The 16,642-nt window shown below is 33.6% G+C and overlaps 1 protein-coding gene across 3 annotated transcripts in view; it reads right to left on the bottom strand.

Moving 5' to 3' along the window:
• DMXL1 (Dmx like 1) overlaps window positions 1–16,642 on the bottom strand; it is a 131,371-nt gene that overhangs the window by 13,973 nt on the left and 100,756 nt on the right. For 2 of the 3 annotated variants that reach the window (XM_030869811.2, XM_030869812.3), the window contains 5 exons: window positions 14,115–14,201; window positions 11,433–11,554; window positions 10,924–11,065; window positions 7,351–7,411; window positions 3,108–3,235 (listed from right to left, as the gene is read on the bottom strand). In XM_030869811.2, coding sequence (XP_030725671.1) covers window positions 3,108–3,235; window positions 7,351–7,411; window positions 10,924–11,065; window positions 11,433–11,554; window positions 14,115–14,201 — 540 coding nt within the window. Of the gene's footprint in view, window positions 1–3,107; window positions 3,236–7,350; window positions 7,412–7,669; window positions 7,721–10,923; window positions 11,066–11,432; window positions 11,555–14,114; window positions 14,202–16,642 lie in introns of all 3 variants that reach the window. The other variant, XM_060296141.2, reaches the window with a different exon arrangement.

The following is a 16,642-nucleotide window of genomic DNA, read 5'->3' as shown; positions in this document are numbered from 1 at the left end:
TGCACTGTAACTTTTTAAAGCTTTTCGTTATAGAATTTCCAATTTTTCCTATAATAAAAAGTACTGTTTTGAACATTCTTGCATATACACCTCTGAGTATTTATATAGGACAGACATCTAGAAAAGAAAAAGCTCTGTCAAAGGGCATCATTTAAAATTGGTAGGTGAAGCCAAAATTAAATCCTAAGTGGTAATATCAATTTACACACCCATTTTTCTTACACATTAGTCAATAGTGCGTACTACAAAATTATAATATTTGTTGATTATCAGAAATAAAGTCTTTTAATGTGCATTTCTTCAGTTATTAGTGAGGGTTATTGGCCATGCATAGGGTTTTGTTTTTTTGGTAAATTGTTCATTCTTTGTCTTCTTTTTCATTGTCTTCTTACAAAACTGACTGATAGGACTAATAGTAGGAATATTAATCCATTGTTTACTATTTTTGTTACAGATATTTTTCTGATGTTTATCCTTTCTGTGGTTTATCCTATGTTTTCTAGAGTAGGTTTAGGTACGTTCTTCAGAAAGGGTATATGGAATGTGCTAATTCTCTGCATACTTAAAAATGTGTTTATTTTGCCACCAAATATAAATGACAGTTTGGATAGACATCAACCCCATTCCTTATCCATCAGAATTCTGTGAATACTGTTCTATTGTCTACTTGTAACCTCTATTTTTGAGGAGGCCAATGCCATTAATTTTAGATAGGGGGGTGGAGAGGTTGTAAGCAATCATTTTTACCCCTACTCCTTTCTAGAAGCTCTCTTTATCCTTCAGTTAAAAAAAACAAAAATCAAATAATCAGGCTGTGTCTAGGCACGTGCTGTTTCTCAATACTTCTGCTTAGTACTTGGTAGGTGCTTCTTTTTCTAAAATTCCATGTTTTGCTTCGGGGAAGTTTTTATTTTATTATTCCTTTTAATATAATGTTTCTCTTCCATCACCTTTTTTCTTCTTCTGATACATCTTTTAAATTTCTTTTATAAATTTTCCTGGGTCTAGTCTCAATTTACTTCTTGGGTTATTTTCACCATGGAATAAATTCCAAATTTGTACCTCCCAGTCACAAACTTGATTTTCAAATACTTCAATTCTGCTATTCAGCCCTTGTAATCAGTAGTTCCTCTACTCCTAATTTTGGGGAATCATATGTTTTTAACTTCTAAAAATTCTTTACTGTTCTACTGCCTTTGGTTCATAAAATCCCATTCTTGTTTTACAATGTAGGATCTTCCTAAATCCAAGGAATTATTCCTCACAGGTCATTTTTTTCTGCTAAATGCTCCCTTTTATCCTCTTGGTTTTTCTGCAATGTCCAATGACTTTTGACAAAATGATCAGCATTACTGTGATACACTGTAGTATGAGTTATCTGTTCCAATTACTCCAGTAGGCTTCCCTACTAAGGGAGATAGCACACTTAGGTGTCGTGCTCTTGGGCACCATCATGGCTAAGGTGAATCAACAGTAAGCTGACTGCCTGTCAAAGAGACTTGGGAAGACAATAAGGAAGTTTGTTGTGACTTAAAATAGCCTATATAGAAGGTTGTAGTGAGTGTAAAAATCTATAAAATAACTCCGAGTGTAGAAGGACTTGAATGCCACACTAAAGAATATGGGCTTTTGGATAAAATGAGGAGGCTGCAGGTTCTTGAAAAGGACAATATGATCTCACCTATAGGGTAGTTATATAATTATGTTATTTGTTCTTTTTTCTTTTATGGCTACACCGCACAGCTTGTGGAATCTTAGTTCCCGGACCAGGGATCAAACCCGCGCCCTCGGCACTGAAAGCACGTGAATCCTAACCACTGAACCACCAGGGAATTCCCTACGCTATTTGTTATATAACTTTGTTGACAACATGAAGAATGCATTAGAGAGACAGGGTCGAAGTACAGAGATTAGTTAGGAACAATGTAACATTGACAAAACAAAGTGGAAAAATATGAGCACATAAGTGGTATGGATAGGTTATACAGCTGAAAGTACAGTAGAATTCTAAAGGCTTTTAGATTAAATCCCCTTAATTTCCCATTAAGGAGCAAAGAATGTTGCTAATTGGTATTAAGAAATTATAAGCTCTCAATTTTGTTTCATAACTACATGAAAAATTATCACTGACTTCTGTGAAATGATAAGAGCCATCTGATAAATGTGGCAGGCAAAAAGGTTGCAGCACACCATGACACAAGTAACACGTAAGGAGGGTGGAAGGTTTGGAGGTTGAGGGAAAACGAAAGGCAAGATGAACCATCAGCTAGGGCCTGTGTGAATGTTTTTAGTGAAGCATGGCCCTGAAGACAAAGAGCAGGCTGATTTCCCCTTCAGTAGTTGTTTAAAGTGCTAGTAAGATAGGAGGAGCAGAGAGAGGCAGTTTGAGGAAAGGAGGATTACGGGAAGTGAAGCTGGTAAGAGCCAGGTTGGCAAACTTTTATTAAAAGGCCCATATAGTAAATATTTTAGGCTTGCCAGCTACAGTCTTTGTTCTCCTGAACTCTGTTGCAGTACTGGGAAAACAATCATAGAAAACAAATAATGAATGGGTTAGCTGTGTTCCAATATAACTTTATTTACAAAACAGGTGGCTAGGCCGTAGTTTGTTAACACCCTGTTCTAACACCCTGTTCTAGAGGAGTGCTTCTCAAAACTTTAATGTTGTATACAAATCACAAGAGTATCTGGCTAAAATGCAGATGGTGATTTGATAGGTCTGGACTAGAGTCAATAACCTGCATTTCTAATCAACTCCCAGATGTTACTTACTACTTGGTACTTGACCATACTTTGAGTAGGTCCCAGAGGGTAAAGTAAGCAGATGTATTTAATAAAAAATGTGTAATATAAGATGGTCCTATAATCATTTGGTCCTTAAGCATCATATAAGAGAATTTTAATGGAAATGTATATAATGTCTTTCCAGGAAGAACCAAGTGAATTTAAGTTTTGAGAGGAATTTCTTTAAAAAGAATTCATATAAGATGGATTAATACTTCACCATTAGCTCATTGAGCTGTTCTCTTCAGAAACCCAAATGAGTAATATTCATAAACCCTTAATGAAATCAAACCATTTTCCCTATTTACATTTTTATATACTACCTTATTTCCTTGATAGTTAAATCTCATTCTTGTAACTCTTGAATTGCCACCAGATCGGAAACAGGTTATTTGTTGAGAATGGCCCCATTCGAACATTCTCACACTTCCATCTTGAGCTCCTGTCAGATCTGCATTATAAGAGGGAAAAAACTGCAAATTTATTTCAGGAATCTTTGGCAAATTTATCTTTTAATCCAATGTGAAAATCTTTACGGAAGAAATACCTAAGAAATGAATCATAGTCAATTCACATGAATTTACCTTTGTATGAAATTTCACTTGAATACTCTCAATCTTAAAAACAGATGATTACATGGTGTTCTTTCAACTGACAGAACATATCCTCACACAAAACAACAGAAGCAATTAAATCAGACCTCTATAAACTTTATTTCCTTTTGAAATTATCTCAGTTACGTTTTAACAGCCTTTAGTAGATAACGTTTATGATAAAGAATCAAATTCTTGGAGTTACTTAACTTTGTATGGTGACAGATGGTAACTAGACTTATCATGGTGATCATTTTGTAATGTATAAAAATACTGAATCAGTATGTTGTACACCTGAGACGAACACAACACTTTAATAAGTCAACTGTATTTAAAAAAAAACACTTGGGTTTTTTTTTTCACACACACACACTGTATTTTATTTTTACAAGAGATAAATAAACTGACACCAAGCATTGTAAATGGATGACCACAACAAAAGCAACAATGACTGCAATTACCAAACACGAAACACACTCATACTATGTCATATAATATTGACATCCAGTCCAGTAATCCTCCACAGTAACAGCTCCTTTACTTTGTATATTGATTTGTATATTTTTTGATTCTGAAAATTGATTTGTATATTTTTTGATTCTGAGTCCTTGTGGGTTTTTTTTTTATTGAAACAGAAAGTCACAAAAATTATAATCATCCTCATCAGTTCACTCAGTCCCATGTAATTAATTTTTTTTTCATCTTGATCTTTTGTTAGCACTTTTATGAATTCATCAGTTTTCCATTAGAGTTCCGAAAATGCTTATTCATTCAGTTCAGCAGTATAAAATCTTGGGATTTTTAACAGCCAATTCTTATCAGTCATACTACTGATGTTTAAATTTATGCATTTTTCTCTGAAAAAAAGATTGTACAAGGTCTTGAAAGTCATGCTAAAAAAATCATTTCTAATAGTTATTGTCTGATCTGATATCTCAAATATATGTTATCTGTTTCATTAAGGAATATGAACAAACTAAGTAATTATTAAATTTTTTACTTTACCATTTACTAATTGTGTGTTACTAGGAAACTTACTTAATCTCCCTGAGCCTATTTCCTTCTAGTAAAAGGTATATAAGCCACTATAATAGTGATATATATCATTAATGATATATAAGTCACTGGACAGTCCTGAGAAGTAAATGAGATAATTCATATAAATCATTCAGAAATATGCCTAACATATAGGGCCAAATCTACATTAAGAATAGTTATCAGTATTAATGTGGTACAGAGGTAGTGAGAAATTATATTAATGTATGTAAAAGTAAAGTATCTAGCGCATTGCTGGTCATACATTAGTCAATTTTCCCTCATTCATATCCAAGTATTTAAAAAAAAGGAGCTTCAACTGTTTTGACATGTTTTAACACTGGGCTGGGATGGAAGGGTGGGTAGAATTTCTTGAGACTAGGGATGTTAATTCTACCCTCCCTCTCCTCTATAGTCTTGCCCAGCTTAATCAAAAAAAATAAATTGGACTAGATGCATTTAAAAACCACTCAAATTTTTCTATTATTTATGGTTTTATTTATTTGAAAAAAATCCCTAATTATTAGTAGCTCACATGTAAAATGAAACACTCTTAAAACCTTATAAACTAAAACTTAAAAAAACGAAGGTTCCATGACTTCACTGGTGGCACAGTGGATAAGAATCTGCCTGCCAATGCAGGGGACACGGGTTCGATCCCTGGTCTGGGAAGATCCCACATGCCGCAGAGCAACTAAGCCCATGCACCACAACTACTGAGCCTGTACTCTAGAGACCGCGTGCCACAACTACTGAGCCCGTGCAACACAACTACTGAAGCCCGCGTGCCTAGAGCCTGTGCTCTGCAACAAGAGAAGCCACTGCAATGAGAAGCCCGTGCATCGCAACGAAGAGTAGCCCCCGCTCGTCACAACTAGAGAAAGCCCATGCGCAGCAACGAAGACCCAATGTGGCCAAAAATTAATTCTTTAAAAAACAAAAACAAACAAACAAAAAAACCCACAAACGTTCCTATAACCAGGTTGTCTGAGCAAATATTCCTTATTAGTAAGTAAAGTCTGTTACATCATATACATGTAACGAAAGAGTTAAATGCAACCTTAAAAATCTTAATATATTCATTTTTTGTTTTTGAAATGAGGCTTTCCTTTTAAGACTTACATTTCTATTTCAGTTCAACCTATTAGATTAACTTCTAAAAAACTTCCCTGGAGTAGAAGTCCAAAAGTTTTGGTTTACAATGACTAAGATTTTTTAAAAATCTATTCCAAAGGAAGGAAGGAACTATTTTGAGGTATCTGTAATTCAGAGTAAAATTTTTTAAAAACTTGTTTCAAAACATTTCCAGTACATGAAAGGAGCCTATTGTTGAACTAAATTACTATCTGTGAGACTTGTTCATGACATGAAAAAATATACTGTAAAAAAATTTCAGTGATTAATTAGCATTTAATTTTTCAAGTCTCTTATCTGCCAGTTACAGTAGTTCTTCTCTGAACAGAGAAAGTACTTACTGCAAGACAGAAGTTACATGATATTACATAATAACTCTGAAAATAAGTCCATTAATTGCCTTTGAAGCTAGGGATTATTTTATTTAAATTTATGGGCTTGACGTAGAGCCTATTTATAAACTAGTCACCTGTCATGATACATGCTTTGGGACTGAGAAATAATGAAATCCCTTCAATATTTCAGGAAACTTCTAAACCCTATTGTATAGAGTAAGAATAGATTTTAAACAATGCCAAATTTTCTTGCTGCAGGATTAATATTATTTAAGCTTTGTAAATAAAACACCTTTGACCCCTTCCTCTATATGCTTCATGATTGTTTTTAGTTCTTACTTTACACTAGACTTGTGGATAGAAAACATATACTTCTAGTGTTGAATAAATTTGATGTAGTGGAAACAGGCTAATTTTCAATATTATTTTATACCTCTAGCATAAGTAACAGAAGTTACCCTCTTCATCTTAAATATATGGTTCTCTTCAACCCCTTTATTAGACATTGGTATATAACTTTGATAATAGATGCTTACAGACTTATTATAATTAGGAGAAAAGAACACTCGTTTTGCCACTCCTATTTTATTAGACATTGGTATATAACTTTGATAATAGATGCTTACAGACTTATTATAATTAGGAGAAAAGAACACTCGTTTTGCCACTCCTATTTTATCAAAACATCTCTCATAAAAAAGGTGGTACGATTTTTTTATAGGTTATTAAATTGGAAGGACATGAGTACCTTTTAATTAACATGCACTATTTTCACTATTTTTGTTACTGTGTAGTAGGACAATTTGATGAAGGGCACTACTTAAAAATTATATTAAAAAAAACCTGGAATACACACATGCCAATATGAATACTGATTCCAACCCACCAGTTAAAGTTGTCTCTATTATTTTTTCTCTGCTTCAATACTTCCAATAAATTCCCCGTTAAATCTTTGTTAAAGGAAGAAAAACTTTTGAGATTCCTAGGAAGATTAACTAAAAATAAATATATCCTGCCTTAGAATGTAAGAATGTAGTAATAACCACTTCCTATACTTACTATTAGTGTATCTGATAAAAGACAAACTGACAAAATGTTAATAAAATACAAACTGATTATGAGGAGGCTACAAGTGACCCAGATACGGTTCTGTTCTATGTAATAAAAAAGGGAGTGATCCAATTATTAAAACAATAATTATCAACTACAATTTAACAATGTGCAAAATGTTCAAAAATAAAATGTGATAACAGAAATATTCAGTCAAAATGCTAAAAATTTACATGTTAATTTAGCCTTCTCTATTAATTCAGGAAAATCACTTTTTCTATTTTTACCCAATTTTGAAGTGATTTTACTTGCTAGCAAACATTCCCTACAAAAAAAAATAAAGTGTTGACTATCTTTCAATTGAAACTAAAAGTTTCCTTTAAATTCCTTAAAATAATGGCTAATTATTATCAACTTACAGTAAGGAAGAGATGGATGAGAAGTCATTCTTCTGACATTATTAATGGCTTTCTTAATCATCTGTTAACAAAGAAAAATCATTCTTTTACAGTTACAATAAAAAGTAGTATTAAAAATTTAAATTGTGACAGGAGATTCAAATAACATTTATTTATTTTTACATGATTCCATAACTATTGTAATGGGTGCTAAAAATACTAAACATGGTAACAGAAATGAAATTTAATAGCTCAGCTCTCTAACATTTAAGTGTACATACATTTTCTGCATCATTACCTAGTATCTAAGAACAAATTCACCTCAAGAATTTAGTCTTACCTCCTTTCTTGCCAATTCTTTTCTTATCCCATTAAATTTATTGGAACAATCCTGAATAGTATAAGGTTAAAAAGACAGGCAGAAGCATGTGAAAAAAAAAAAAAGAGGTAAACAGAAAACTGTATAAATTTTTAACTGATAGTTTGGAACTATTTATTTACCCATTTTAAAATTATGCTTTGAATGATTTACATAGCCTGTCAAATAAGAGTAAACTAAATATGTGAAATTAAAGGGATAATTTTAATTTATAGACTATTTCCTACTTATAACTCTAACTATAGGTTATCCTAAGTTTGTAGCACCAGTTCATGTATATTTTGTTGTTACTGTTCTTTTGGATTTTAAATTGTTCAATTAGCCTAAAGCTGTAAGTGAAGTGGGGATTTGGGAGGGAGGGAAGGAACTAGGCCAGCAGAATCAGTGAGGGATAGAAACACTGAAAGATATATATGGCTGCAGTTATACTCCAAAACAGCAGAAATTGGTCATAACTAGTATTCATTAGCATTCATAATTTAATAAAATAATAGGATTAAGAAAATTTTGATCAAATTCTCTACACACAAAAAACAACCTTCTGAATGTTACTTCTGTTTAGTAAACTTCATGTTTAAATCCCTTGCCCCCTCTTAATTTAGAAAAAGTCTAAAGATTCCTGTTCTTTCTTTTAATTATCATTTTTTTTCTGGTAAGAGCATCAAAGGAAAATCATGAGTAAAAAAATAAAAGAAAGTTAAATAAGTTTCTGAAAGCATATGTAGAATATTATAAGGGAAAGAAATCATTAATTATTTTAGAAGATCCATATAAAAAGGAACCACCTTATTATATTGGTGTCTTTTTCCTGAGGATGGAGTGGGATAATCCCAATACTTATGTTTACAAACCACAATGACCCCAACTAAAAAAGATGTCCTTCTAACATTTAAATAGGAAGAAAATTCAGTCCTAAGAGGAATAACAATGGTAAATTTCCATATTATAATACTCTGGAGAATAAACAAATATTTTCTGAGCACCTACTAAATGTTCTACTTAGAGATCTATTCTACTTAGAGATCATCAATATATAAGGCAGGCATAACATAATCTCTCAAAGAGCTTGCATTGCAGAGGGTATAAAAAAAGACAACCAAATAATGAATAGATAATTTCCAAACTGATGAGATGATAAAATGGGATAATATGATGATCAAATGAGATAACAGTGTGACTGGCAGTAGTGTAGGGAGCAGCAGATACCTTTGCTAAGGAAGCAAGGGAAATCTCTGGGAATTTGAGTTGAGATCTGAATGGTAAACAGAAGAAGAGTATTTCAAGCAGAAAACAAGGTAAAGGCTCTGAGCTTGATGTGCTCAAGTGACAGAAAGAAGGCCAGTGTGACCAGAGCAAAGAGAATCAGGTGTGGAAACAAGGGAGATGCTGCTGCAGAGGCTGGCAGAGTTTAAATCACATAGGGCCTTAGAGGCCATGTTAAGGACTTGATTTAAAGCTGTACTGGGAAATCTTCAAGTCTTAAGCACTGGAGTGATAACCTGAATGATCTTTTAGAAAAAAGCAACTCTGCCTGCTGTGTATAAAACAGAGGGAGCAGTATAGAAGCAGAGAGACCAGAAAGAAAGCTGTTACAGGAAGAATTGTATCATATTCTCTGAAAATGGAGTTGGAAAAAGTGCTTATTATTTCTTTTTGTATATTTTGTATATTCTCTTTAAGTTCTTTAAAAGATAATAATATCAGTAGGTTTTACAAATGAATTTTAATGTATCTGTCCATTGGAAAAAATTTAACTATTAATGACCAACTCTTTTCTTTTGAATAATCACTAGATTGCTTTTCAAATTCTTAATACTTAAAACACTCCTACCTGAAATCAATGAGTGAAGGGGAATGGAGGGCTTTAACACAAGCTCTACCACAAATTTGAGATAGTGACCTGAGTTAAATTCCTTGACCTTTCTGGATCTCAAGCTTCATCTAAAGAATGGTAAGTAGGAGTAATTACAACAGCTACAACAGATATCTCAAACAATAATAAGGTTATATGAGTGATAAAGGAACTGCATTAAGTATAAAATATTATCAGGTATTATTAAAGATGACTGAGCCTTTATTTAAATAATTACCCTTACAAAAACCACCTACCACCTAGAAAGCCATGGAAAGAACTGCTGGTGCTGAGTTTCTTTGGTTCTGTGTATGAATTCCTATACCCTAAGTGTCAACAAAGGAATCTCATGTGGGTATAAACATGGATCACAGCTTAGGTAATCAGGGCTCAAGAAGATCCTCCATTACTACAGAAAAATTCTGTTTCAGTTCATCTGCATATTATATTTTGCTTAAATTAAAAAAAATTTATATCATTTTTATTTGTTCAAAAAAAGAAAAATTTATTTGTCTCAGCATCAACTAACAGTTATTAGTTGATAACCATTTAAAAATATTATCTAGACTAGGGGTTGGCAAACCTTTTTCATAAAGAATTAGATAATAAATGTTTTGGACTCTATGGGCATATAGTCTCTGCTCAGATACTCAATCCTACCACTGTAATGTGAAAGCATCCATAAACAAAATATTAAAAAAAATGAGTGTGGCTATGTTCCAATAAAACTTTATTTATAGACAATAAAATCTGAATTTCATATAATTTTCATGTGTCACAGAATACCATTCTTCTTTTGATTTTTTTTCAACAGCTGAAAAATGCAAACACCATTCTTAGCATGTTGTCGATACAACAGGTAGTAGGCAGGATTTGACCCATAGGCCATAGTTTGCTGAGGCCTAATTTGGTTCCAAATAATTATTACTTAAAATATAGCTCTTTGTATTTTCAATTATTTATTTAAAATAATTTTTGTTACCCTTTTCAAATGAAAACATATTATTCTTAGAATCAAAATTTATAATTTCCAACAAGTATGACTTATTAAAAAAATTAAGAATTAAAAAAATATATTTAGGGCTTCCCTGGTGGCGCAGTGGTTGAGTCCGCCTGCCAATGCAGGGGACACAGGTTCGTGCCCCGGTCCGGGAAGATCCCACATGCCGCGGAGTGGCTAGGCCCGTTAGCCATGGCCACTGAGCCTGCGCATCCAGAGCCTGTGCTCCGCAACGGGAGAGGCCACAACAGTGAGAGGCCCCCATACCACAAAAAAAAAAAAAAAAATTTACATCATCTTTTATCTATTAAGTTAGAGAGAAAAACAGGACATTTATACACAAATATGTTTAACTTTACATACCACTGATGCTCCTCTGCCAGTCTGTGTACTACCAAGCCATGGCATGTTAATTGGAGTACCAGGATTGCTATGTGTGTATGGGGTTGTACCCTGCACAGCTGTTAAATCATCACGAGCATGTATAACCAAGAAATCTTCTGACCTACAAAGGAATATCAGCCAGAATGAAAGCAACCCATCAGTTCTTCATTTCTTCTGTTATACCTGAAAGCTCTAACATATGACTTTGTATTTCCCTTTAAAATTAATTTTCTTCAGCTCTGAACTCTCAACTTACAGACAATAATTTCGTACGTGAACAATTTCAGATCCCTTCACCTATTCTCTTCTAACCCTCGATTCCCTTCTTTAAAGCTCCAGCCACCCCTTCTTTACTCTTTAGCGTATCAATTTCCACTTTGCTTACAATCTAGGACTATTCCTTTAAAAAATCATTTGAAAGGTATAGTTCTGTGGATTTCATTATTCGTACTGCAATGTCACCAAATAAAAACAAAGTATAAGGGTACCCTTTGGTTTCCATTTCTATATCATCATCTACCCAAGTATAGATCTGTGTAGCCAGAATTCCAGAAACATCTAGTTCTTGAACATCATGGCTTGAAGCAATTGCTATGCAGTTTCTATTCGCCTGAAAAATAAATCATACAGTACTTTTTAAATAAAAATGCGTAACATGTATATGCGCTACTTTTGAAAATGGAGACTACAAAACAGCCTCTAGAAATGATAACTTTAAGGTATAGAATAAATAGTATTTTCACAAATATTTTAAATTAATTTTAATAAATAACTTTGAGTGAAATAATCATCAGCTTGAGCTTGGAGATATGTTTATATTCTAAGAATTCCAGAGCATTCAACAGAAAGTCAGCTATAAATGGAAATGCACATGCCACTTCATTTCTTCTCCCAGCACTGTCTCTCTAGTCTACTAGAATGGTACAATCTCCTTAAGGTTTTGCACAGTTCAGAAATGTGGAGTGAGATGTTGAACAATATAGGGGCCCTGGGAGGTAAGGAAAGGTAAGGGAGATAAGGAACTCCAAACTAAAGAAATAATGGTGAATTATTCAAATAAGATGGTATCACTTTCACCTAAAGCCTTTCAATCTTAGGCAAGACAAACAGAATTTGGGAAAGGGTCACAAAGAAGAGGTGAAGAAGAGTGAGGGAAGTATGTCAGAAAAAATCATAAATGAAAAGTTGGTCAGACTAAATGATAGAAAATTTTAAACATCTACAAATTTAAAACATGTATCTCTAAAACAGAAAATGAAAAGATATTGACAGCAAAAAGAAAACAGGATTAGTATTTCCATTATGTAAAATGCTAAATACAAACTAATAAGAAAAAACTGAGACCCCAGAGATATGTGGGAAAAGGATATTAACTAGACTGTTGGAAGGTAATTCTCCATGGGACTCTCCACTTTTGTATGTCTTGTGAGTTAGCCAATGACTGCCTTTGTTTCACGGTATTATTGCCAGGATGTCTATATAGCTATAGTCTCTCCCTCCAGATCAAAAGGCAGATAAGCTTAATGTACATTAGAAAAGATTTGGGTATCATTGGCCTTCTTGCTGTCCCTTTGTGGGAACTGTACCTCAGGGAACCAGAGCAAAAATGCTAACATTCTAGTTTTTGCTATTAGTAATAAACTGTCCTTTGTCTCTGGTCTTGTGTCTTCTAACAGTATCCATTAAACTGTGAAAGTTAACTTGTTCCATTGAATGCAGGGGAAAATCTCAGATCATTCTTGACACAGATAATTCACAACTAAACAAATGGGGAAAAGTTCAATCTCATCAGCATTTTAAATTACTGCAATTTAAAGCAAAGGATATTTCTTAGCTACAAATTTAACAAAGATGTAAAAACAATATATTTGAAGAAATAAAAATTAAACAAGTACACTCTTACAGAGTCAACAGGAGACTTTGTATATGATTGTTCATTACTATTTACTTATATAATATATCCAAGTAAGAGAAAAAAGCTAGTCTGTTTTATAGGACAAAATATTAAAACCTTATTTTCTTCAGGGGAAGGAAGTGACTTGTTGAGTGTAAATAATAATTTTATATTTGTATTGTGTAATATGTATATATCATATTATATAGATACTACATCATGAGAACTGCCTGGCTAAGGGGCGAATCCCAAACTTGCCTGCTATGAACAGAACTAGTCACTGTTAGGGAGAGTCTATGAGGAATATGAGATGAAGAACACAGGTAAAGATGAGGACAGAATGACAAAGGATCTATCTCGGTGAAATCAAAGAAAAGACAGGCATAGGGAATTCCCCAGTGGTCCAGTGGGTAAGACTCTGCGCTTTCACTGCTGAGGGTGTGGGTTCAATCCCTGGTCAGGGAACTAAGATCCCACAAGCCGCACGGTGAGGGCAAAAAAAAAGACAGACATAGCATAGGAAGATGAAGAATCAACTAGAAGTCCCTATACATTTTGCAGTAAGGCAATTAGGGAAGATAGGAGGGGAAAATGACTAAGATAAATTTCAACCTTGGACCACTGTACCGAAGGCTACCTCTTCTGTAAGTAGCTTATAGACACCTCTAAGGAGGATATTGAGTAAGAAAGCTAAGGAATACAAAGAAAACACTCTAGTTGGGCAGCTATTATAGCTGAAAGTCAAAGAGGGAGAATTTCTGTGAGTCACATATAAGCTTAATTTTGATCTATACGAAGAATCACATTCAACATATTCATATAAAGAAAACAGGAAACATTTTCTTTGGATTAGCTGCATGTGTTGTATAAATTCTAAAGGCAGGGGGACTTCCCTGACGGTCCAGTGGTTAATATTCTGTGCTTCCACTGCAAGGGGCATGGGTTCGATCCCTGGTCGGGGAACTAAGATCCCACATGCCAAAAAATAAAAATAAAATAAAATAAATAAATTCTAAAGGCAACTGCATATATAAATACTTGAGACCTCTCTCTGTGTAGTAATAAAACATTTTATCTGCTATATATCCAAGATCAAATAAATTATCAAACAATATAATCATTTTATAAAATAAAAAATGTATTCACATTGCAATTTAAGGAGTAGAAAGTAGCTCTGGGAAAGGGAAACACTGCTACTGAATAAACTGACAGAACAGGAGACATTCTCCAACTATGAATACTTAATCAAAGAAAAGAAAAATGTCTATGTACTTACTTTATTAACAGCAAAGGCAGTAATTATATCAGATTCCTTATGAATAATTCTTGCTTTACCTCCAGGATATCCCGAATCTGCTTCTATCTAAATGGAGGGAAAGAAAATACAAAAATACAGTGATTTTAGTAAATGAAAAAACATAATATATGTCAGTCTTTCATTTAATACTTGCATAAATTAAGAAACTTTTCAGGTATTTCAAATCCAAAGGTACTATTTTACATGTTACTTATTTCTAAAACAAAATTTGGCAAGAGGAATTTACATCTTTTCAAATTTGCTTTTTCACATATAAAAAGATCATTGATATACAACTTCATTAACTGCTTATGTTCTTAAGCTGCAATAAGTTAACTTTAAGACATTCTAATTATTAACGTTAAGATAAGTTTACCGCGTTTCGTAGTATTATAATCCTTTGATATTTTAAATATTTTAATATTAAAAGGTCAGAAGGTAAATATCTTAGGTTTTGCAGACCAGTAAAGAATTATGTTGCATATTCTTTTTTAAAACAACCTTTCAAAAATATAAAAACCATTCTTAGCTCATGGCCTACAGAAGAACAAGTAGGACACAGCCAGCTGAATATATTTTACTGACTCTTTATCTAAAATAACTTTTAATTTATTAAAGGACTCTGAAATCCGGAAAGGCATAGTAATTTGCCCAAGTCAGTAATCATTTTAATAGCTGAATAAACCATAATTCAATATACTTTGGACAAGGGAAATATTATTTGACCTTTTGCTTACCCCACAGAAGGTATATACACCTTTCAACTCAGAAGAGAGTACTGTATAAAATCAACATTTACTAAAATAAACAGAGGTAAAATGAAGAGGCAATTGTTAAGAGTTGGAGATGTTACTTAATGTACTATTTTGTTTCATTTTATTTTATCCTAACCTTCAACCTTTAAAATGAATTATTATAAATTGTTTCACAACTCATTGTGCAGTGCAGAAGTTATTAATTTGAAATCAGAAAACAAATTTACTTCCTGGAAAATTTAGATAAAATATCACCAATCCCCATCCATTGTTTGACCACAGAACTGAGTAGGGTGAGCAGTATTTTTAAAAATGGCAACTAAGATGACAGTTCATTTGCAAAGTTGAAAGAGACATAATCAAACCAAAATAACCATATGCAATCAAAACTCATAGTCACTGGATGTAAAGATGTCAAATATACTCTAATCTTAAATGCAACTGGATAACAAACATGAAAGAATTTCACTGCTCATACCAGCATTTAGGTTGATTTGAGAAGTCAACTTCTTTTCTAAATAAAGTCTTAGTTCTGGTTGAGGTCCATCATCCAGTAAGAATGTCTAAGTCAAATTCTGTAATTTCATGACCAAAATCCCAACTTAACCACCTATCTGCCTGGTATCTAAAGTACACTAAGGGTCCACTACTGGGTGTTGAAGAAATTGGAAATAAAGACAAATGATATTTCCATGGAATAGAGGGATATGCTATTTGCTGGTAATGAATGGGTGGGTGGAAAATTTCAGTTTCACCGGCAGCACTTCTTCAAACTTTACACTCACAGAGAGGAAAGCATGAACTTCATAAACGCTTCTTCAGTGTGGGAATACATTCCTGTCCTTTCATTATCTAGATTTACTAAAACATTGTTTCTCAATAGTGCGGTCCCAAGAAGATCTGTGTGAGAATCAATTAAAGGGGGTGGGGTGGGGTAGAAGGAATGGTGTTTGGCATCAAGAGTTTATGCATATTCAATTTTGAAAACAATCGTAAGTTGTAGGAGATGAATTTGGAGAAGTAGGCACAGTTTAGCTTGCATGGGGCCTTAAAAGCCATAATAAAGAATTCAGATTTTATTTTAAGGTTAGAAAACCATTGGAGGGTTTTGATAATTCTGGATGTTGTGGGACAAAACATAAGGGGCGTGAGACTGGCTGCCAGGAAACTAGTTAAGAGGCAACTACAGTAGCTGAAGTAAGAGGCAGCGGTGTATTTGATTAGAGGAGTAGGAATGGTGGTACTGATTAAGTGGTTAGCATTAGGATAAATTTTGCCAATGGGCTGAGACTACAGTAGTGAGTAAAAGAGAGGAAGCAAGGGTGACTCCCAGTTTTCAGACCGTTCTCAAAAAATGATACTGAGACAAAAGTGAAGGAAAGAATAGGTTTAGGTTGGGATTAGGGGAAGACAGAAAATTCTATGTTTTGACATTGAGGGGGAGGTAACTAATAGATTATATATGCAAGTCTGGAGTTCATGAAATGAGCAGGGCTGGAGAGAATTAAGAATTGTAATTTGTATGGAAACACAAAAGATACTGAATAGCCAAAGCAATCTTGAGAATGAAAAACAGAGCTGGAGGAATCAGGCTCCCTGACTTCAGACTATACTACAAAGCTACAGTAATCAAGACACTATGGTACTGGCACAAAAACAGAAATATAGATCAATGGAACAGGATAGAAAGCCCAGAGATAAACCGACACACATATGGTCACCTTATCTGTGATAAAGGAGGCAGGAATGTAC

Source organism: Globicephala melas, chromosome 3 (genome assembly GCF_963455315.2).
Source record: "Globicephala melas chromosome 3, mGloMel1.2, whole genome shotgun sequence".
Taxonomy (NCBI): domain Eukaryota; kingdom Metazoa; phylum Chordata; class Mammalia; order Artiodactyla; family Delphinidae; genus Globicephala; species Globicephala melas.
This window is presented reverse-complemented; position numbering and strand designations above follow the sequence as displayed.